The sequence below is a fragment of the Pleurodeles waltl genome, chromosome 9, assembly GCF_031143425.1.
Source record: "Pleurodeles waltl isolate 20211129_DDA chromosome 9, aPleWal1.hap1.20221129, whole genome shotgun sequence".
NCBI classification, from domain to species: domain Eukaryota; kingdom Metazoa; phylum Chordata; class Amphibia; order Caudata; family Salamandridae; genus Pleurodeles; species Pleurodeles waltl.
Window position 1 is genome coordinate 98,090,873 of NC_090448.1, and position 25,244 is coordinate 98,116,116.

Sequence of the window (25,244 nt, forward strand, 5' to 3'; positions counted from 1 at the left end):
GATCTATAACGCCTCCCTCTTAATACCTCTTTCATTCCAGCATATTGTCTATATTATCTTATTCATAGGGTATCTTACTCCCTACATGTGGTCTACTTTAATACCTCTGTCGTATAGCCACTTCTCTTCCTGCAAAGGGTCTGCATTATGTCCCTTAAATGGTTACTCTCATTCTCTATCTATGCTCTATTTTAGCTTCTTCATGTGTTCCTTATTAAAGGCCCTGTCATGCTCTATAAATTTATGTACATTATATTCTTCTTAGAGTCTCTTTGCTTCCTTGGATATTGCCTATATTGACTTCTTCGTGGGGTCGCCGAGACTCTCTCTGTGTGGTCTATACTACCTCATACATAGCGCTCCTTAAAATCCCAACATGAGATCCAGGCTTCCTTCTTAACAGGTCATATTGAACTTCCGCCATATGGTCTGTATGAAACCTGTTGGTGGTCTGTTATTCCCCGTATAGGGTACTTAGTGTAGCCTGCACACGGCCTCTTGTGCTTTCTGCATAAAGCCAGTATTAGATTATGCCAATGAAATCTCATAGTCCTTGCATATGGGCTCCATTACCCCTGCAGATAGCTTAATTCACTTCATGAACAAGGTCTCTCTCAGTCTTCTGGGTCTCCTCTCTCTCCTCCCTCATAGGTTGTTTCTCACATACTGGAAAGGGTCCCTCTCACTTCCTGTGTGGTGATATAATGCGCCCCCTTAGGCTCTCGCGCCTGCCTGGCAAAGTTAAAATAATGCCTCCACAAAGGTTCTCTGCAGAGTCTATTTCACCCCGCACAGGGAAACTAATAAATAGTTCATAGGTTGTATAACACTCTAGCCATACAGTGTATAATAAACCTCCTTTGTGGCCACTCTGACTTCCTGCATATGATATATGATGCATTCTTTACAAGCTGTCTCCAACCCCTTATGCAGGCTCTCGCTGGGGTCTCCTTCTCTTCCTCCATAGTGCATATATCATGTTCATGGGGGGATTGTTTAATCTCCTCTATAGTGCCTCACAAGCAGCCTGGAATAAATGCAGACAAGGCTGAGCCCCTGACTGGGGACAGAACTGCTGCTTCCTGTACATCTCTGACGCCTAATGGTTTCCAAGCCTCGCTCTGGTACCGGCTGTTGCCACTGTGAGACGGGTTACCTGCATCACGCTTATTTTCCAGCAGTCGGTTCATGACACTGGGTCTCATGGACCTGAAGCTACTGCGATCACACTAATAGGGCTGGCCCTGGGGAGGAATGGCTAACAGCGCAGGTGTGTTGCATGGCTGCCCAGCAAACCATAACTCGAGACTGACTGCTCATTAGAGCTGTGAGGCTGTTTCACTTCAAAAAGCAAGCCAGAGGTGCAAAGACTGATCCCAGGGCTGAATTTGCCTCCTAGGGTCTCATTACAGGTGTGAATAGCTCTGCTACCTCTCAAGAAACATGGCGAGCCTGGGAGGACCATAACCAGTCAGAAGCATCCCGACTTATGGATGCCGTATCTAGGATACAAAGAATCAGGCGAAGAGCATCACTTCGCTCTGCCTCTGGGCCGGTGGGGAGGAGCAAAGACTCTTCATAGCTGTCAAAATGTCAGAGAGAGATTATGGGATGGATTAAAAAAATAATAATAATAACACAGGTGATGGATGTAATTTTAAAAGTAGAGAAATTTGCTGTAATAAACATACTTACCCCCGATTGGAATCCCTTTGTGAGCACGTGGCAGGCATTGGTGGGGTATTTTTGGCAATGACTACATGTTTACAGGCCAAAATACCTTCACAAATACAGGGAGTGCAGAATTATTAGGCAAATGAGTATTTTGACCACATCATCCTCTTTATGCATGTTGTCTTACTCCAAGCTGTATAGGCTCGAAAGCCTACTACCAATTAAGCATATTAGGTGATGTGCATCTCTGTAATGAGAAGGGGTGTGATCTAATGACATCAACACCCTATATCAGGTGTGCATAATTATTAGGCAACTTCCTTTCCTTTGGCAAAATGGGTCAAAAGAAGGACTTGACAGGCTCAGAAAAGTCAAAAATAGTGAGATATCTTGCAGAGGGATGCAGCACTCTTAAAATTGCAAAGCTTCTGAAGCGTGATCATCGAACAATCAAGCGTTTCATTCAAAATAGTCAACATGGTCGCAAGAAGCGTGTGGAAAAACCAAGGCGCAAAATAACTGCCCGTGAACTGAGAAAAGTCAAGCGTGCACGATGCCACTTGCCACCAGTTTGGCCATATTTCAGAGCTGCAACATCACTGGAGTGCCCAAAAGCACAGGTGTGCAATACTCAGAGACATGGCCAAGGTAAGAAAGGCTGAAAGACGACCACCACTGAACAAGACACACAAGCTGAAACGTCAAGACTGGGCCAATAAATATCTCAAGACTGATTTTTCTAAGGTTTTATGGACTGATGAAATGAGAGTGAGTCTTGATGGGCCAGATGGATGGGCCCGTGGCTGGATTGGTAAAGGGCAGAGAGCTCCAGTCCGACTCAGACGCCAGCAAGGTGGAGGTGGAGTACTGGTTTGGGCTGGTATCATCAAAGATGAGCTTGTGGGGCCTTTTCGGGTTGAGGATGGAGTCAAGCTCAACTCCCAGTCCTACTGCCAGTTCCTGGAAGACACCTTCTTCAAGCAGTGGTACAGGAAGAAGTCTGCATCCTTCAAGAAAAACATGATTTTCATGCAGGACAATGCTCCATCACACGCGTCCAAGTACTCCACAGCGTGGCTGGCAAGAAAGGGTATAAAAGAAGGAAATCTAATGACATGGCCTCCTTGTTCACCTGATCTGAACCCCATTGAGAACCTGTGGTCCATCATCAAATGTGAGATTTACAAGGAGGGAAAACAGTACACCTCTCTGAACAGTGTCTGGGAGGCTGTGGTTGCTGCTGCACGCAATGTTGATGGTGAACAGATCAAAACACTGACAGAATCCATGGATGGCAGGCTTTTGAGTGTCCTTGCAAAGAAAGGTGGCTATATTGGTCACTGATTTGTTTTTGTTTTGTTTTTGAATGTCAGAAATGTATATTTGTGAATGTTGAGATGTTATATTGGTTTCACTGGTAATAATAAATAATTGAAATGGGTATATATATTTTTTTTGTTAAGTTGCCTAATAATTATGCACAGTAATAGTCACCTGCACACACAGATATCCCCCTAACATAGCTAAAACTAAAAACAAACTAAAAACTACTTCCAAAAATATTCAGCTTTGATATTAATGAGTTTTTTGGGTTCATTGAGAACATGGTTGTTGTTCAATAATAAAATTAATCCTCAAAAATACAACTTGCCTAATAATTCTGCACTCCCTGTAGTGTGTGCTGTGCTCTTTTACCTCAAGTGCATGGGCAAGATCAGTTACCTATGAGATCATAGTTCTTATACTTTGCAAAACCATGGACGAAATGTCGACCTAACATAAATATGCCTCCCCCCTCAAATTCAGCCGGTATTTAATTCCTAAATTCACCCAACCTTAATTCCCCTTATATATTAAACCTGAGTTAATTCACTCTAGTTTAATGCATAGTATATTTATGGCAAGGACTTGATATTGGAATTAGGTGCAGGTCTTAATTTTTGTAGCGAGCTTTGTAGAAGAAGACTGAATTTTGATTTTGCTTTGGAATTTATGATTTTGCAGAATATGTTTTTGTAGTATATGTTTCCATATTTTACTGCAAAAATATGTGCTTTATCCGGACAGAGGGCAGTCTGCTGAAGCCATCTTTTATTGGATATTTTTTAACTTTTAGGAAACTACATCTAAAGATGGCCCCGGTTTGGTGCAGACGTCCTCAGTGGCTATCTTTGAGTGGATTATTTTTAGAATGTGACAAAGTATGTAGGGATTGCTGCCACAAATGTGCGTGTACCCGCGGCAGCCGTCAGGAGAAAAACAAGTATTGGCAAAGCAAACCTAATAAATTTCACTAGCGACACCGATTTGATTTGTTGTTGCTGGTTTAACACATTCAGATGACATTAATCTCACTACATCTCTCCCGGTTGATTTTCCTACCAATTCCACAGAATTCGATCTATTCCATTTGTATTTCAGAAAGGTTTTTGTTCACAGCGCAAGTCTCAGTGTGGGGTCTGGTTGTGACCTTTGGTTAACTTCTCTTTCCCCCAAAGAGGGGGTAGTTTATTCTTTATTGAAATTTAATCATACATTTCTTGAGCTCTCTGCTGCTATTCCTGGACCTCGGCTGCGATCTCTTGTCAAACCACCAAGAAACTGTGATGATTTAAAGCTCTGCAACCATTGCCCAGGGATGAGGGAGGCCCATTTGACCTCAGATATAAAACGAAAAAAACCCGAAAACATGTCCTGGGAGGTCTCCCAGAAGGAGGGGCGACTACACAGTTCCAGTTATTCTAGCTCTTGCATCAACCATAAATGTGAGGCACAGAGGCGCATGTAGGTTTATGTGGCATGGATGCGAACCATGGATTTACCCGCTGCGCCAAGGGAATATTTTATATCTCGTCTCCCTATATTTTTTCCTCCTTTAGTGAGGCGAAGGGATCTGCACCTGCTGTGTTTGCATGATGACAGAGGAGCAGAACCTCTCATACAATCAGTTCAGGTACTCACAAAAAAATGGTTTCCTTGTCGTTGCTGTCTTAGCTGAACAGTGATTTTGCAAAATACATTCATTTTTCCTATGAAATTTGGGCAAAGGGTTGGAGTTTTGGTCTTGTAATTGTGACCAAACCTTTTCACTGAGTGCTGTTGGTTACAGTAAGCTGCTAAGCTGATATATATATATTTTTTTTGGGGGGGTGTTCTCTCTCCCAGCAGTGTGGGCAGATGGAAACAGAGATGCCTTTAGTGCATGATCGATGGGTGGTTGTCCAATCCAATCCCTGGTACGCCTACAGGGAAAGAGCCTGCTAACACCTTAATTGTCTACAGAATCTCAGCCCCAGGTACCAGATTTTACATGGGCCATGGGCAGGCAACAGGCATCTGAGTACGTTTAGAATTTACTACCAGACATAGAAGAGTTCATTTTAGTGAAACGACTTCTCATGGGCTCCATTACAGGTTATGAGTACATTCGGGTAGAGCTGAGTAGGTCTACGGGTGACCTGCAGATCTGGTACATTGCTGCCTGAAATTTCAGCTGCTTACAGTAACACGGATTTACATATTCCCCAGTAAATCTTTATTTCTCATGGGAATTTAAGGGTTCCCCGGTAATCCCTGATGACCCAGACCCCCCACCCCCACCAGGGTCACTAGTGTGAACGTTGAATTTTTACTAATACATATTCATGTACTTTGGACAAATCTGCATAGAATATGACTAGTAAAGAAAATAATGTGCAACATTGAAAATGTGCCCTCTTGAGTGGCCATCATTTATCATGAAGTTTCCTTATTAATGCATATTAATAATTAATGAGGTGCCCATGTTTAGGTTAATGTAGTAGTGTGCTATATTAATGAATTTGCATTATGTATTTGCTTTATTAATTATAGGCCTTAAATTAGCGATGTTTTGGGCCTAGGTTGCACAGACTCATGTTAAGCTGTACTGTTCTCATAAAGCATGAGAAATGCACGCCTGAAGAAATTAATACATGTATTATTTTCACTGGGTTGACCAAATGTTAGGAGATGTCTTTAACTTTCTCATGAGAAATGCGTGCTAGAAGATCTTGTCCTAGTTATTGCTACAATATATAGTTTAGTGCGTGAGAAAGCAATGTTCCCATGAGCTAACAATTGATGCACTGACTGGAGTACGGATGGATACAAAAATATTATTTGACGAGCCTGACGGTGGGAACAGGAGAAGAGGAGCCAATCATCGACATGAGAAAGACAGTTTAGTTATATATTAGATTTTAACATTCATTTGTATTGTACTTATTGTAAATGCATGATTTTTTTTACCAATAGCAACATGGGAAGTTCTTTAGATTATTTTAACTTAGCCCAACTACACAGAGAGAAGTGTGCTCATTCCTACTTTGATTTACTCCTGAGAGGATTCTACCCTAACTTTATTGCTTAAACTTCTGATGCTGATTGCTGACCCCGTAAATATTGTTTTCCAAATGGTTCAGATACCTTAGAGTCCCCATTTCTGAACCATTCCCCCTAATGGCCCGTTGTGGATGCTGACCGAACTGATGTCCAACTGACGAAGATAATCGCAGCTTGCTGAGCTATTTAAGGAGAGATATAACAAAATGCTATTGTATTTGATGTAAATTGTCTTTTGTTTCTATGTACCAACTGCTGTTTTGATAGAGCCGTAGTTAGATGTTTTCCAAATTTATGTTGACTAAAATTGTTTTGCATGAAGTCCAAACATGCTCTTTTAATCAGAAGGTTAGTAAGGGAAACCCTGACAGGTTAGCAGGTTGCTATTAACCAATAATTGATGTTGCTCAGTTGCTGAACCTAGATGTATGTTATCTCTATTGCGCAGTTGTTCTTGCTTCTGATCTGTACTGTAACTCTTGAGTGTGTAGTAATCCATGTACTTGTTAAAATGAGATTCTTTACAAGGTTTGGTCAACCAGTGCTGTCCTTGTATGCCTATCAGTTTTAGTTGAGATTAGTTTACCTGATATTAGCATTGTTAATATAGGGAAATACACTTTCTCACTTTACATAAAGGTGTGGTTATTCGTGCCCAAATAGGTCATGGTGCGTGAAGATTACTGACTCCAAAGGTTATTAATGTAGATTATTGATATTGATGATGATGTTGTTAGTATTGGGATTTATAGTGGGAATCACTCTAAGCGCAGTCAAAAGGTCCATCGAACCTCTAACGTGTCCCCTTATAAATCAAAGATAGGAAACCAAATAAGGTCAGACGTGCTAACACTAGTACTACGGGAATCAGACGCTCTCGGAGTTGGGGGAGTAAATGGGGGAAATCTGAAAATCCGATGAGCTCTCAATGGGGCTTCTCCTGTTTAATAGACCTCAGTCTTTTTTCACAAATATCTTATTGCAAGAGTGACTTAAACCTGTAGTATTCCTTGAGTTTACTCGTGTAATTCAGTAGCAAGCAAAGACTACTCCAAGCATACTCAAGGAGAACCACTGACGTATTTCTGGAATTCAGTGTTATGCCAGAAATACCACAATAGTAAATTACAGCAAAACCTTTGTGAACCAGGTCCAACATGTTTAATCTCAGCCCAGGAAAATTGTGTTCTTCCACCCTGCAACAGAAAAGCATGTGGGTCCTTTGAAATCCAGCTCCATTAAAGGTGTTCATTCCCACAAGCTTTCAATGACCTTGGCACAAGGAAGTGTATGTTTTGGGTTTGAACACTCTCTGTGGCATTTATATATTATAACTTGTGAGTAACAGTGATTATTTTTTTGACAGGCACTTCGACTGAAGTGGCATTTTCTCCACTAAATGTAGATAGGAGTCATATGCCAATGTAACTTGTGACCATCAATAGGTTTTATATCCTCAGCATCTCTGAAATCTGCTCGTTGTGGTTTGTACCCTTCACATAGGCCTAGGAGCTTAAGGACAGAATCCATCTTTGAGTGGAAAGAATACATGACACTAATATCTCGTGTCACATGTCTCCTTTATTCCTGGCCCTTTCAGAGAATTAGCTTCATATGTCTGTCTGTTAAGAGATAATGTTAGCTGTTTCTCCTTGTTTCTGCAACACTGTGACTTCATTTAATTATTTAAACCACCAGTTTGTCTTAGGTGCCCCGGCTGTGATTAATTAGCATCTCATCAAACCTAACTCTCCACCGCTCAACTTGTATGTTTTGGGTCCACATATCTATGTTTATTTTCTCTTCGTTTGCTGTGTTTATGTGTCTCTCCTTTATGCATCCGCTTTTTTCGTTTGGCTCGTACAATAATGGGCAGTCTTTATATCTGTATAGCACCGTGCATCATATCAGTGTATCTTCAGGAGGCTAAAAACCCCTTACCTGTGCTGACGACATTGATCATATACATCCAGTCCTGCAAAGGGGGTCAGGCACATGGCTGATTGATGGGCAAAAGGAAGAAGTCCTCGAGGAAAGATGCATTAGCTAAGAAAGCTCTGTCTCCTCCTCTATGGGTTGTGTGACCGTGGAGGCTAGTCAAGGATTTCCCTCCCGAAGAATTAAAGAGTGTACCGTGGACCATAAAGTATGAGTTCAGGTGGTGGCATTTAAAGTGCTTTATGGGTGTGTAGGAGGCTGGACTGGCTTGTAGTGAGTACCAAGGGGTACTTGCACCTTGCACCAGGCCCAGTTATCCCTTATTAGTGTATAGGGTGTCTAGCAGCTTAGGCTGATAGATAATGGTAGCTTAGCAGAGCAGCTTAGGCTGAACTAGGAGACGTGTGAAGCTACTACAGTACCACTTAGTGTCATATGCACAATATCATAAGAAAACACAATACACAGTTATACTAAAAATAAAGGTACTTTATTTTTATGACAATATGCCAAAGTATCTTAGAGTGTACCCTCAGTGAGAGGATAGGAAATATACACAAGATATATATACACAATAGCAAAAATATGCAGTATAGTCTTAGAAAACAGTGCAAACAATGTATAGTTACAATAGGATGCAATGGGGAAACATAGGGATAGGGGCAACACAAACCATATACTCCAGAAGTGGAATGCGAACCACGAATGGACCCCAAACCTATGTGACCTTGTAGAGGGTCGCTGGGACTATTAGAAAATAGTGAGAGTTAGAAAAATAACCCTCCCCAAGACCCTGAAAAGTGAGTGCAAAGTGCACTAAAGTTCCCCTAAGGACAAAATAGTCGTGTTAGAGGGAAAATGCAAGGAAAACACAAATCAGCAATGCAACAACGATGGATTCCTGACTGAGGGTACCTGTGGAACAAGGGGACCAAGTCCAAAAGTCACAAGCAGCTCGGAGATGGGCAGATGCCCAAGAAATGCCAGCGGTTGGTGCAAAGAAGCTCTTACTAGGCTGAAGAACTGTGAATACTGCAGGAACGACAAGGGCTAGAGACTTCCCCTTTGGAGGATGGATCCCCCACGCCTTGGAGAGTCGTGCAGAAGTGTTTTCCCGCCGGATGGACGCCAACAAGCCTTGCTACACGCAAATCGTGCGTTTGGCGTTTTTGGACGCTGCTGGGGCCCAGGAGGGACTAGGAGGTCGCAAATTGGACCTGCAGAGAGAGGGGACGTCGAGCAAGACAAAGAGCCCTCACTGAAGCAGGTAGCACCCGGAGAAGTGCCAGAAACAGGCACTACGAGGATGCGTGAAACGGTGCTCGCCGAAGTTGCACAAAGGAGTCCCACGTCGCCGGAGACCAACTTAGAAAGTCGTGCAATGCAGGTTAGAGTGCCGTGGACCCAGGCTTGGCTGTGCACGAAGGATTTCCGCCGGAAGTGCACAGGGGCCGGAGAAGCTTGCAAAGTCGCGGTTCCCAGCAATGCAGCCCAGCGAGGTGAGGCAAGGACTTACCTCCACCAAACTCGGGCTGAAGAGTCACTGGACTGTGGGGGTCACTTGGACGGTGTCACTGGATTCGAGGGACCTCGCTCGTCGTGCTGAGAGGAGACCCAAGGGACCGGTAATGCAGCTTTTTGGTGCCTGCGGTTGCAGGGGGAAGATTCCGTCGACCCACGGGAGATTTCTTCGGAGCTTCTGGTGCAGAGAGGAGGCAGACTACCCCCACAGCACGCACAAGCAGGAAAACAGTCGAGAAGGCGGCAGGATCAGCGTTACAGAGTTGCAGTAGTCGTCTTTGCTACTATGTTGCAGGTTTGCAGGCTTCCAGCGCGGTCAGCGGTCGATTCCTTATCAGAAGGTGAAGAGGGAGATGCAGAGGAACTCGGCTGAGCTCATGCATTCGTTATCTAAAGTTTCCCCAGAGACAGAGACCCTAAATAGCCAGAAAAGAGGGTTTGGCTACCTAGGAGAGAGGAAAGGCTACTATCACCTGAAGGAGCCTATCAGCAGGAGTCTCTGACGTCACCTGGTGGCACTGGCCACTCAGAGCAGTCCAGTGTGCCAGCAGCACCTCTGTTTCCAAGATGGCAGAGGTCTGGAGCACACTGGAGGAGCTCTGGACACCAGGGGAGGTGCAGGTCAGGGGAGTGGTCACTCCCCTTTCTTTTGTCCAGTTTCGCGCCAGAGCAGGGGCTAAGGGGTCCCTGAACCGGTGTAGACTGGCTTATGCAGAATTGGGCACATCTGTGCCCAACAAAGCATTTCCAGAGGCTGGGGGAGGCTACTCCTCCCCTGCCTTCACACCATTTTCCAAAGGGAGAGGGTGTCACACCCTCTCTCAGAGGAAGTTCTTTGTTCTGCCTTCCTGGGCCAGGCCTGGCTGGACCCCAGGAGGGCAGCTGCCTGTCTGAGGGGTTGGCAGCAGCAGCAGCTGCAGTGAAACCTCAGGAAGGGCAGTTTGGCAGAACCAGGGTCTGTGCTACAGACCACTGGGATCATGGGATTGTGCCAACTATGCCAGGATGGTATAGAGGGGGCAATTCCATGATCATAGACATGTTACATGGCCATATTCGGAGTTACCATGGTGAAGCTACATATAGGTAGTGACCTATATGTAGTGCACGTGTGTAATGGTGTCCCCACACTCACAAAGTTCAGTGAATTGGCTCTGAACAATGTGGGGGCACCTTGGCTAGTGCCAGGGTGCCCTCACACTAAGTAACTTTGCACCTAACCTTTACCAGGTAAAGGTTAGACATATAGGTGACTTATAAGTTACTTAAGTGCAGTGTAAAATGGCTGTGAAATAACGTGGACGTTATTTCACTCAGTCTGCAGTGGCAGGCCTGTGTAAGAATTGTCAGAGCTCCCTATGGGTGGCAAAAGAAATGCTGCAGCCCATAGGGATCTCCTGGAACCCCAATACCCTGGGTACCTTAGTACCATATACTAGGGAATTATAAGGGTGTTCCAGTAAGCCAATGTGAATTGGTAAAATTGGTCACTAGCCTGTTAGTGACAATTTAAAAGTAATGAGAGAGCATAACCACTGAGGTTCTGGTTAGCAGAGCCTCAGTGAGACAGTTAGGCACCACACAGGGAACATACACATGCACACCTATGAGCACTGGGGCCCTGTGTGACAGGGTCCCAGTGACACATACATATAGGCCACAAACCTATGAGCACTGGGGTCCTGACCAGCAGGATCCCAGTGACACATAACAACCATACTGAAAACATGGTGTTTTCACTATGAGCACTGAGGCCTGGCTATCAGGATCCCAGTGAGACAGTGAAAACAGTGACAAACACCCTGACATACACTCACAAACAGGCCAAAAGTGGGGGTAACAAGGCTAGAAAGAGGCTACCTTCTCACAGGGTGTGACCAAAAAGTATGATCTAAATACTTCTAGCGTCAAGTAACTAGTGGTGACACCATAACTCCTGTTGACTCACTTACAGCGTATGCTGCAGGGCCTTCAACACACTCCAGATGTGCGGCTACATGTGTCTCAGAATGAGAAAAATTAGGAAAACTAAACTTCTTTGAGGAGACATTTCTTCAGTTGTAACCCCTTATCTGTGTACAGTTCTTCTGAAACAAAGTCTAGAAAGTTATTTTTTTCTTGAGTTTTCTGAACCTCATGAGATTGGGTTCTGAGCTCATGTTAAGGAATTGAGGATTCTATATTCTAGGTACTTGTGCTCTCCGCAGTGATCAAGTGACCACAATGCTGTACCTCGTAGCTGAGCATCCCCTTCCCAATCCTAGCTTTTGAACTTGTACAAAAAGTGTCCTGGGTGTGAGCTCTGCCTCACTGTACCTGACATTGTAAATATGTGTAATGTTAATATTCAAAAATAAAGTACAGATGTCCTCTAGTGATTACTTGTATACCCTAATTATCTTGTGGTTTCTGTAACACCATTGTTTTGCCACACACACAATATGTTTATTCTTACAGAACCCCCTCTGTATGCACACAGTCTTTTAAATACTATCTTCACAATAAATAATCCACTTAATAGATCCATGCTTGCACTGTATTAACAACCTAAACTGAATTAATGCTAATAAATTTTACTGAAACAAGTGAAATCTAAAACTTTACCCAATTTCTCACAGCCACGCCTCATCAGCACTTTTGCACTCTGTTTTGTGTGTCTGCCTTTTAGGAAACCAGTGTGTGTCAGGCCTCTTTTCCAGAAAGAGGCCTTCAACAAACCAGCAGAACTATTAATAATGTCATTAGTGATCTCATTTGTCATGTCACAGTTTCACTCATACCACCGTGGACAATGTATTGGGTATCACCTTATTAGCTTGCTGTGTGATGTCATAAGCACATGTGGGAGGGGGGATGTCATTCAGTGCTTCAATCACCTGCTTGCCTCAATTTTATCACTTCAGCTTTTTAACATTTTCTAACTCTAGAGGGAAATCCTGCTCTAATCTCACAACAGGACTCCATCTCTTTTCCTTCTACAAAGATAACAGAGGTAGGTCCACATTACGAGTTGTGGCATTCCACCTGGAGTGGTACATCTGCGTGGGATACTTATTTTGGAAATTATAAGTAGCCCATGTCTCTGGAGATAGAAATTCCATGCAGAGAGACACTGAGGATGATTTCTCTGGGTGCCGATCTGTACTGGTAAACCTACTGCAGTGTCAGGGGAGATCCTGTGGCCAGGAAGATGGCCAGGATCCAACCCCGCAACTGCAGGACCGCAGAGGGGAGGAGACAGCAGTCCTTCTGGCCTGCCTCAGCCATTCCATCCCCCATCCCCCATGTGCCTGACTCCCTAACCCAGACTGGCCCTTCCATGGGCACTGTCTTCCTGCTCTGAGCAGACAAAAGATTGCCAGCATCTTTCTCCAGGGAATCGGGGAAACCGCACAGAAAAGGGCCCGGTATTCCCAGTTCCATGTGATTACTTCCCATTCTGATAAGAAAACTTGGTGTGGGGATATTGGCCAGAACTGGGAATTCTGTTTCTCTGGATTCCACGCACCAAATTCCACCAAACTCATACGAGGGCCTTAGAACCTTGATTACTAACGTTTTGTTTTGGTGTTTGCAATAGATGTACTATTGAAAGGCCTGCAGATGCAGCACATTTTTGTGCAGGGATTGTCACCATCCCTAAACAAATCTAGGCCAAGTTTTCAAGCCATATGTTCTTTTCAGTACAGAGCCCATAGGCCAGGTTAATTATTACATAATTAAATCTGGATATTCTTCACAGACCTTTTATGGGCAATTCAATTTTACTTAGACACACTCAAAGCAGCGTGGCTAGAGCTTGCCGTTATAAAATGACTATGTGGGGGAAATTGCTTAATTGTTTTCCACATCTAATATCTTAGGTAGTCGTGTACGTGAAAATTCTGCACAAGATATTCCCTCCTGCACGAAATCTACACAAGAGCCGAGCTAAGTGTATATTGTTCAGACAGTTTCTAAAGCCAGAAGGTGAATATTGTTAGTTCGGCGTAGGCAGCTGCTGCACACATGCAGTTTTCACAGTTCCCGCAGGACATTTTCTGCTAAAAAACAATTAAACGACAATACCAGTGTAAGAATAACAGAAACGACGACAAATATGCAAAATCCAACATGGAATTCATGCGCGATTGCGCTCTTGTTAAAAGCATATTGAACAGGCCGACATGTGACCAGAGACTAGTTGGTGAAGTAGCTATTTAGGGCAAAGCGCATTTCAACCTTATGCCCAGTGAACGCCAGGACAGATGCCCACTTCAACCACAGTGGTCCCCCCGGCTCCAGGAACCACCATCCCATTTTAGGTGTCTTTAAGCACTGGACTACAAATGCTTTTGCAGCAGAATAGCCCTGCTATCCAGTGGAGAGAAACACTTTACACTTGATTGACGTGAATTGAATTTGCATTTATGTAGCGCTTACTGCCCCGGACGAGGAGCTGCAGCGCTTTACTGCGAGGCGCACGCTCTCAGCAGTTCACCTGGCACTTGTGTGCTCCTGTGGGAATAAAGATCTAGTATGCAAAGTGTTAAATGGTGAATATAATTCGAGGATGCCACAGATTGTTAAAATCCTGCAAATAACTGGAACAAATACACCCTTAAAGTAGAAGCTTGCATTTGATTTTAACTTGCTCTGTTGTTTCAACATTGGGAAAGCATTGTGACCTGTGGTAAACAATTCCTATTGACAGTCATTGGAGTGATGGCGACCTGCTCAAGTACATTGCCATGGGAAAGTGGGAATGAAACCGTCCAGAGCTGTATAGCTCACTTCCCCATTGTACTTGAGTTTACCACTGAGAATCGCCAGTTCTGTCCCATTAAATCTACTGCAGTACCTGCCTATTTAAAGCACCAAGAAAAACTAAATTGAAACATTTACAGAAATTACCTTGCAAAGACCTTTTGCGAATATTGGCTTAACAAAAATGTTTCTCACTGGAGGGCAAGAAAAACAAAGTTGGGGCCTATTAAGGGAATGTGTAGTTAGTCCAGTGCCGAGGCTCGGTATTACTGCACCGAAGTAATCCAATTTACAAACTGCAGTTATTTACCCACCCTTGGTTCATTGTGGTTATTCGCTACAGAGGCCCATTTCACACATTGCCGTTATGCTGCACAGAGGCCCACTTTACCTGTTGATGTGATTCGACAAACAGATTCAATTTAGACGGTGTAGTTATTTATTTGCACAGGCCCATTTTACACATTGTGAGTCTGAAGCACAGAGAGGCCCACTTTACACACTGCAGCTATTCCGCACAGATCCATTTTTGACACATTGTGGTTATGCCGCACAAGTGTCCACTTTACATGTTTTTGTGATCCAGCACATAGGCCCACCTCACACTGTGGTTCTTTATTACAGAAGCCAACTGCACACATTGTGGCAATGCTGCACAGACACCCCCTTTACACATTGCTGTTATTCAGCACAGTGGTCCAGTTTACACATTGTGATTATTCATGTCAGATGCCCACTTTACACATTGCTATCATTGAGCAAGGAGACACATTTTACACAACGTGATTATTCAGAACGGAGGCCCACATTACACATTGTGGTTACCCGGCACACAGGTCCACTTTGCGTTTTAGTGTTATTAAGCAGAGGCCCATTTTACATTTTGCTGTTATTGGCCACACAGTCCTGCTTCTCACATTGTGATTACCCATCTCAGGAGACCAGTTTACTCACTGTGCAGAGATACCCACTGTATATATTGTGTTTTTTTACCTCAGCACTGTAGGCACGTGATTACTAGCGCAATGGCCTACTTTAGACAAAGTGGTAATCCTGGACAGTGCAATTTTGTACACGAGGTTGTCGTCTAGCAGATGAACACTTTTAAACACGGTGGGTATCTAGAGTAACAGAAAATGTTTCACAGCATGCTCATCCACACAGCAGCCCATTATAAACAGGATGGCTGTCCAGGACAAAAGCCCTGCCTTCAAAGGCTCTCTACCCAGCAGCAAATAACACTTTACACAACGTGACCCCGAGGCAACATGGCAAAGATTACTCATAGTGGTTCTGCATCACTGATGCACGCTGAACAGTGCCTCTCGAGCAAAGCGACACACTTTTCACAAAGGGTTTTCTATGATTTTGTCTCCCTTTATACGCTGTAGGGTATCCAGCAAAGCAACACACCTTACATGTGGTGGTACATCAGCAAAGGGCCTGCTTTACACACAGTAGTTCTCCATTAGAGCACAGCTAACATTACATACAGTGGTGCTTGAGCACAGAGTCACGCTGTACACATGGTGTAGCACCATCAAGTGCCTGCATTACAAACAATAGTTCTCCATTAGAGGACAACTAGATTTACACAAAGTGATTCTCCATCACTGAGGCACACTGTACGTGTGGTGACACATGACCAAGTGCCTGCTTTACACACTCTAGTGCTCCATTGGAGGTCAGCTAGCTTTACACACAGTGGTGCTCCAACACAAAGGCACACTTTACACACCATCAAGTGCCTGCATTACAAACAATAGTTCTCCATTAGAGGACAACTAGATTTACACAAAGTGATTCTCCATCACTGAGGCACACTGTACGTGTGGTGACACATGACCAAGTGCCTGCTTTACACACTCTAGTGCTCCATTGGAGGTCAGCTAGCTTTACACTCAGTGGTGCTCCAACACAAAGGCACACTTTACACATGGTGTCGCACCATCAAGTGCCTGCTTTACACACAATAGTTCTCCATTAGAGGACAACTAGATTTACACAAAGTGATTCTCCATCACAGAGGCAAACTGTACACGTGGTGGCACATGACCAAGTGCCTGCTTTACACACAACAGTTCCCCATTAGAGGACAGCTATCTTTGCAGACAGTGGTGCTCCGGCACAGAGCCATACCTGCTTTACACACAGTAGTGCTCCATTAGAGGTCAGCAAGCTTTACACACAGTGGTGCTCCAACACAAAGGCACACTTTACGCGTGGTGTCACCCCATCAAGTGACTGCTTTACACACAATAGTTCTCCATTAGAGGTGAACTTGCTTTATACGCAGTGGTCCTCCAGCATAGAGCCCCATAAAGTGTCTTCTTTACACACAATAGTTCCCATTAGAGGACTGCTAGCTTTACTCATAGTGGTGCTCTAGCACAGAGGCACACTGTACATTTGGTATCACACCATCAAGTGCCTCTTTTACACTCAGTAGTTCTCTATTAGAGGACAGCCACCTTTACACATAGTGCTTCTCCAGCACAGAGGCACACTGTACACGTGCTAACAGCCTGCTTCACACACTATGGTACTACATAAAAATAACTAACTTTACACACTTTGGTGCTCAGGCATAAAGACACCCTTTGCAACAGAGACACACTTTATATTCAGTGACAGTATACAAGACATGGGCCAACGTTACACATAATTGTTCTCCTTTTAAGTAGCTAATCTCACACAGTGTGTTTATTCAGTATAGAGGCACACTTTACGTAAAATAGTGCATAACAAAAGGACTGCTGCACTCATGATGGTTCCTCATTAGAGCAGCTAACTGATACTCACAGGTTCTTCTCTTCAGAGGCACACTTTACACACAGTGGTACACCAGCAAAGCATATACTTTACCCAGGATGGTTCTCTATTAGAGTAGCTACATTTACTCACAGTGAGGTCTCCACTAAAGCAGCGGACTTTACACGTGGTATTATACCAGTCAAGGACCTGCTTTACACACAATGGTTCTTCATTATAGCAGATGACATTACAGAGAGTTCTTCTCTGGTACAAATTCATGCTTTACATATGCCGCTTTTGCAGCATAGATTCGCTCTTTATGCAAGGGTATTCTGTTAGAGATGTACACTTTACCCCCTATGGTACACTACCGAGGACATGACTTACACATGATGGTTCCCGTGTATAGCGGATAACAATGCAGAGAGTGGTTCTCTGGTATGGATTCACACTTTACACATGATGGTTCTCCAGCATAGATTCACACTTTACCCACAATGGTACACAAGTAAAAGCCCTGCTCTACTCACAGTGGTTCTGCAATGCTAACATTACACACAGATGTCCTCTCCCCATAGATCAGCAATTTGTACGTGGTGCATCCACTGGACAATGCCATTATAAACAAACCAGACCACAGAAATGCCTTTGCTGAAAAGTCTCTGCAGAGAAAACTCAATACTACAATATCTTTAGGTTACTACCGAGAAAACAATCATTCTAAAAATATGTTTTAGATTATTTAACTAGAGAGAGGTTTTAAAACAATGAGTTGAAGACACTATAGAGTTATATGGCTGGCGAAGGGATAAAGTCAGGACTATGTGATAGGTTTAGGGGTATAGTTAATGGCAGGGTTAGGGTAACAGAAATGGTTTGTATTAAGAGTCCTAGGAAATTGCTAGGTGACGTGGGGTGACACAGGCAGAAGTTATTTGAGGGTCTCTGAAAGAGACTAGAAGAAATAGAACACTCCTATATGACCCTCAACATGACATGGGGAAAAATTGTGTGGTCTGTAGTAAAATGTATCTATGAGTGACAGGGCAGTCCTGGGCGACGCAATATGACATGAACAAGTTGGTAATGTTCACGGAGTAAAAGGTCAGTCCTACAGACGCAGGGTGTCCACGAAGGTGGGAAAGGCCAGATCCCCCAAGTGACACATTGACAAGCATGATCTTGGTGTCTTTAGTGACTGGCTAAGAGTGACAGGCCAGTTCTTGTTAACATTGGCGGCAAAGCAGATGAGTATGTCAGGAAAGAACAGGAGGCATGGTACATCGTAATTGACACAGTGATAAAGGAATCCCAATAATCGGGTAAGAGTGACAGGCGATGCCCTAGTAACGTGACACGAAAGGGAGGCGGGACCTTAGCGACAGAACGGAGTGACAGGAGACGCAGACAGACAGGCAAGGATCTCGTGGAGCTCTGTGAGAGGTGACGCGTGAGGAGCGTTAGGGCACACATAGGGATAGAAGGCAGGCACTTCCAGAATGCATCATTTGGTAGAGACAACGACTGAGAGACCTCAGTGACTCACCTCTCATTTTCCTTCAGGATGTCCCGCCCTTTCTTCCACGTGATAGAAGGTCGCGGAGAAGCTTTCGGCTTACACTCCACAATGACCGCACCGCCAACTTTCGCCAAAGTCTGCCGTTTCACAAATGTTTTCGAAAAGTCAGGCCCCACAGCTGGAAAGTAGAACACATTATTGTTATGGGCTGTTCCAGGCTTGAAAGGTAGCTGAAGGGGTTATTTCACTTTGTACAGAGATCAGAGTGTAACCTGAAGTAACTGCTTCGAAAAACAGGCAAGCATAGCCAGTTGTCCTGCTGAGGCTGATAAAACCAGAAAACGAGTGTGTAGTTGTTAGCGTCACAACGAGATCACATTTTTGGGGCCCCTACATAAAGGGTTACGAATATTTTTATTTTGGGGTTTTGTCCTGTTACCCACCTAAAATAACAGTTTCCTGTCAGCCCCTGAAATGTGTGTGTACCCACACACACACAGACACACACACTTGTGTAGTTTGGCATGTGAATATGTGTGAAGTACGTCATTGTACTGTTCTGTATCTGCTTATGCACCTGACTTAGTGCATACGTGTGCAATGCATGACATTGGATACGTGTGTGTGTGTATAGTTATGCAAGTATGCACTGAAGGTCATTGTATAGATATACAGATATACGCTATTGTTGCTAAGTGTGGTTACGTTTTAACTGCGTGTGTATGCATTTCATCATGTGCACCTGGGGAATATTTTGTCACACAGTTCAGACATGCTTCACGGAGTAAGGTGTGCAAGTGGTTCAGAGAGAGACGCAGTGACGCACATCCCACTGTGAGCTCTGGGAGAGTCCCCACGTTAGCGAATCATGATGAGTCATTGCTTTTGTCCACAACAGTTGACACCCCCTAATCCCTGTCTAATGGGCCGGAAAAGAACAGAAATATAAATAGATCTGAAGTTGGATCTCACCGAATACCGTTCTTAATAATCATTCTCTTCCGTGTTAGGATACCTCCTAAGACTGCCATCTGGGCGCGAGGACATTGGGGACAACGAGGTGGGCGGAGCGAGTAAAGAACGCGTGGATGGGAGCGTAGTCAGCTATGCACGACTGCGCGCGCTCTTTATTGGGTGCGAAGGATGCATTTATCAAGGTTTGATTAATGCTTGGGAGGGGCGGACATTTCACCTTGTGCTACTGAGCCTTGGGCAACAGAACATATTTCCAACTTTCGGATAGCTGACAATACATTTGTTGCGCCCAATCGCCTATTTCATTTGAAAAGGAAGCGATTAAACAGTATTTTAAAGCAGATAACTTTGACTTCACAGGTATTTTGGCTAAACAATAAAGTAGCATTAAACAGACTTGTAGAAAGTTTATCCGTATATTCATATGTGAAGAAGTTAGAGTGACATAATAAGGGGAGTGTTGCGTGTAGATCCCGGACCACACCATATAAGGAATGAAATATTACCCTGAAAGTATGTCACGAGTCAGACCTCGTAGACTGACATTGGGCACCCATGCTCACTAGCTCATTTTAGCAGAAACACAACACACCACACTTCTCCGCTACATCAGTGTTTGAAACGGGTGAGGTATTGTCTCAAATCAGGGAAAAGAGTGCTGGAAGAGAAAGGCAATTCAACAGTCTCTGGAGGCTTGATAGTTTGTGAGCAGAGATTCACTTCTCAAGTAGCAGGAAGAGACTAAATCAAAGAATGGATAACTAGGAATTAGTGAGTCGAAAGGCACCTTCATAAACTGAAACTAGTTTATGGTGGGAGCTGAGGTCCAGAGGTGGGTGTGGAAGGGAAAGAACACACAATCTAAGAAAGATAACAGGAGCCAGAGCGTGAGTGCCCGTGAGGAATGTAAGAGATATTGGCAGGAAGGTTGGGGGTCAAAGACAGCTTGAAGGGTACTCAGGGCCAGTGACTGAGTGCCTGCTGGTAAGCTTAGATTTCAAAGAAACCGTGAAGGATGCTCAGGTCTGGTGACTGTGCACTAGCTGCTTAATGAACATGTCAGTGACAGCTTGAAGGTTGCTCAGATCAGTGACTGAGCGCTAGCTGGTAAAGTTTAGACCTCAATGGCAGTTTGAAGGATGGTTAGGGCCAATAACTGAGTTCATGCTGCTGAGTTTAGATCTCAATATTAGCTTGAATGGTACTTAGGGCAAGTGGCAGAGTGATAGCTGCCAAGCTTAGATCTCAATAATAGCTTGAAGGGTGTTTAGTGTCAGTGACTGAGTGCTAGCTGCTAAGCTTAGATCTAGATGGAGACATGCACTAAGCCTTGAGTTCAAGCTTTAGAGAGAAATCTCAAACAAATAAATGGGCAGAGAGCTTCCATACAGGGACAGGGAGAGAGGTCGTATCCTACAGTAGATATGTTGGTAGAAGGTATTATTCGGATAGAAACATGGACTGAGATCATGTGTGATGGCTAGGAGACAAACATTACCTTAGATTTAAATACATAAGTGCCCCACCCATGTTCTTGACCTTGAACTGTCTCTGTGGTAATAATGGCGATATCCTAGATTTGATTTTCCCTACTTGGAAAAATTAAATGTTTGGTCCGGTGTACAGTTTTAAAGCCTTTAAATACTGCATGTTGCAGCACCAGGTAACAGCTTGTTATATCACTGATAGGGTTCCTCGTAAAATCTGGGGTCACAATCCAATCTGATGACAATGACAGGACAGGGCATATGTGACCAGCTTTGGTGTAGCCCGGTCTGTGAACAGGGACACCTGCTGTCCTTCTCTCCTTGTTGCTTAATTATGAAGTGTGTAGTGTGGACTGGATGGGCAGAATGTGATATGTGGGTATTATACATTTTAGTTCCACACATACTGAGATTCTAAGGCAGCCTTTGAGCAGGAGCGAGAGCATAGTGTGCCCTCTGCTAGCTGTAACTTTTGTAGCTTTTCAAGTTTGGCGAAAGAGACGCTTCGGGTTGTAAAAGTCATTGCTCTAGCTTCTTGAGTCCTGCAATGTTTGGACAGATTAAGCTTTTGAAGATCTAGCATGTGCTAAATGCTAGGCCTTCCCTTAGCACTCACTCTGCAACAACCCAGCAGTCACACACCTCGGGCATGTGTCTCCTGAGCAGCTCACCAGTGGCTCTCACTCTTTGTAGTCATGCAACAACGCAGCAGCCACACATTCAGGCATGTGTCTCCTGAAGGGCTCAGCAAAGGCTCTTGCTCTCTGTGGTTATGCCATGATGCAGCAGTCACACACCTTGGGCACGTGTCCCCTGAATGGCTCACCAGTGGCTCTCACTTTCTGTGGTCATGTAACAACTTAGCAGTCACACACCTGGGGCACGTGACTCCTGAAGGGCTCACTTGTGGCTCTCACTCTCTGTGGTCATGGCAGGACGCAGCCGTCACACACCTGGACAACATGCCTCCTAAAGGGCTCACCAGTGGCACTCGCTCTCTGTGGTAATGCCACAATGCAGCAGTCACACACCTGGAGCATGTGTCTCCTGAAGGGCTCACCAATGGCTCTCACTCTCTGTGGTCATGCAACGACTTTGCAGTCACACACCTGGGACACATGTCTCCTGAAGGGCTCACCAGTGGCTCTCCCTCTTTGTGGTCATGCCACAATGCAGCAGTCACACTCTTGGGGCATGTCTCTCCTGAAGGGCTTACCAGTGGCTCTCACTCTCTGAGGTGATGCAACATCTCAGCAGTCACAAACCTCGGGCATGTGTCTCTTGGAGTGGTCACCAATGGCTCTCACACTCTGCCGTCATGCCACAACACAGCTGTCACACACCTCGGGCACGTGTCTCCTGAAGGGCCCAGCATAGTCTTTCGCTCTCTGTGCTCATGTAATGAGGCAGCAGTCACATATCTCAGACATGCGTCTCCTGAAGGAGTCAGTTACGGCTTTCGCTCCTTCTGGTCATGCCACTGCGCAGCAGTCACACACTTCGAGTACATGTCTTCTGAAGGACCCAGCAAATGCTCTCGCTCTCTGCGGTCATGCCATGACACAGCAGTCACACAACTCGGGCACGTCTCCTGAAGGGCTCACCATTGGCTCTCTCTCTGTGGTCATGCCACAACGCAGCAGTCACACACCTGGGGCATGTGCCTCCAGAAGGGCTCACCAATGGCTCTCGCTTTTGCTGTCATGTCACGATGCAGCACTCACGCATTTGGGGCACGTGTCTCCTGGAGGACTCACCAAAGGCTCTCGCTCTCCTCGGTCATACCATGACTCAGCAGTCATACACCTGGAGGCCGTGTCCCCTGAAGGGCTCAGCAAAGGCTCTTGCTCTCTGCAGTGATGCCACAAATTAGTGGTCACACACCTCAGACACCTGTCTCCTGAAGGGTTCACCAATGGCTCTCACTCTCTACGGTCATGCCACGACTCAGGAGTCACACACCTTGGGTATGTGTCTCCTGAAGGGCTCATAAATGGTTCTCGCTCTCTGCCACCATGCCACAACACAGCAGTCACACACCTCGGCACATGTCTCCTGAAGGGCCCAGAATAGCCTTTCTCTCTCTGCACTCATGCAACAAGACAGCAGTCACATTCCTCGGGCACATGTCTCCTGAAGGACTCAGTAACGGCTTTCGCTCCTTCTGGTCATGCCATGACGCAGCAGTCACAAACCTCAAGCACTTGGCTCCTGAGGGCTCAGCAAATGGTCTCACTCTCTGCAGTCATGCCACGACACAGCAGTTACACGCCTTGGGCAAATGTCCCCTAAAGGGCTCACCAATAGCTCTAGCTCTTTGCGGTCATGTCATGATGCATAAGTCACACACCTGGGGTACCTGTCTCCTGAGGGGCTCAGCAAAAGCTCTCGCTCTCTGCGGTCATGCCAGAACTCATCAGTCACACACTTTGGGCACATGTCTTCAAAAAGGCTTACCAATGGCTTAGCTCTCTGCGGTCATGCCATGAAGTCACACACCTGGGGTACGTGTCTCCTGAAGGGCTCAGCAAAGGCTCTCGCTCTCTGTGGTTATGCCACAACGCAGCAGTCACACACCTCGGGCACGTCTCCTGAAGGGCTTACCATTGGCTCTTGCTCTCTGTGGTCATACAATGACGCAGCAGTCACACACCTGGTGCATGCGTCTTCTGAAGGGCTCACCAGTGACTCTTACTCTCTGTGGTCATGCACCGATGCAGCAGTCAAGCACCTGAAGGGATCAGCAAAAGCTCCTGCTGTTTGCAGTCCTGCCATGACTCAGCAATTACACACCTAGGGCACATGTCTTCTGATGGGCTCACAAATAGCTCTCACTTTCTACGGTCATGCTATGATTCAGCAGGCACACACATGAGGCACGTAACTCCTGTAGGGCTCAATAATGGCTGTCAATCTCTGTGGTCATGCAACGGTGCAGCAGTTACATACCTGGGATACGTGTCTCCTGAAGGAGTCACAAGTGGCTCTAACTCTCTGTGGTCATGCAACGACACAGCAGTCACACAGCTGGGACACGTGTCTCTCAATCTCTGTTGACATACAATGACTCAGCAGTCACAAACCTCTGGCACGTGTCCCCTGGAGTGCTCATCAATGGCTCTCACTCTCTGTGGTCATGCAACGATGCAGCAGTCACACACATCGGGCACATAACTCCTGAGTGGCTCGCCAATGGCTCTCACTCTCTGTGGTCATGCAACAACGCAATAGTCACACACCTCGGGCATGTGTCTCCTGAAGGACTCGCCAATGACTCTCACTCTTTGGTTATGCAATGACACAGCTGTCACACAACTCAGGCACTTGTCTACAGGAGGACTCACCAATGGCTCTCACTCTGTGGTCATGCAACTACGCAACAGTCACACATCTCAGGCACATATCTCCATGATAAATCACCAATGACTCTCACTCTCTGTGGTCATGCAACAGCCACAAATCTTGGGCCCATGTCTCCTGGATGACTCCCCAATGACTCTCAATTTCTGTGGTCATGCAACGGTGCAGCAGTCACACACCTCAGGCACGTGTCTCCTGGATGACTCACCAATGACTCTCAGCTCTGCACTGGCATAGATCGTCCCATGCCTGTTCTCGGCCACGCACTGGTACATGCCGGAGTCTGAAACATTGACTGATGTGATGGTGAGAGCTCCATGCTCTATCTGAACTCTGTCCTGTTAAAGAGAATGTGGAACGTCAGACGCACTATGTATTTTTGTTAAATGAAGGAAATAATACGACACTGGAGCATGCTATAAATACTACACTTGAATGTATTTCAGATTTCCTTTGACCTAGATACCATACCACCCTACAACTACATGGTTTCCTAGCGGTCCAGTGGGTCAGTGGAATGGAAAACTAACATTAGTAGCAGAGTGGAAGTGTTTTGTTTTTGCATTTGTATTCATAGTGTAACACCACAGACCTTTCTAGCCCCCATCCTCTTGACGCCCCTCACTTCCCTGGGTTTCTACCATCTTTTTCTGGAATAAAAAAGGTTTTTATTTACTTTTGTCCCATGAAAGTGGTTCTATGTGTTCAGTACTTTGGGCTCTGAGGACCAACTCTCTGCATCATACCCAGGCCACTCCGCCTGTACTCTCACAGTAAGTAGCCTATTGTATAAGAATATACCACATTCTCTAAAATTTCTCCCTCCTCTGGTAGTCCTCCGGTCCTTCAAATCCTAGATCTGCACGTGGGTCATCATTTTGTGTATGTGTTGCCAATATTGCTCTCTT

At 45.1% G+C, this 25,244-nt stretch overlaps 1 protein-coding gene across 3 annotated transcripts in view; it reads right to left on the bottom strand.

Moving 5' to 3' along the window:
• LOC138258996 (contactin-4-like) overlaps positions 1-25,244 on the bottom strand; it is a 789,032-nt gene that overhangs the window by 192,692 nt on the left and 571,096 nt on the right. For all 3 annotated transcript variants that reach the window (XM_069206362.1, XM_069206361.1, XM_069206363.1), the window contains exons 10-11: positions 24,545-24,674; positions 18,542-18,692 (exon numbers count right to left, since the gene is read on the bottom strand). In XM_069206362.1, the coding sequence (XP_069062463.1) occupies positions 18,542-18,692; positions 24,545-24,674 (281 nt within the window). The remainder of the gene's footprint in view (positions 1-18,541; positions 18,693-24,544; positions 24,675-25,244) is intronic.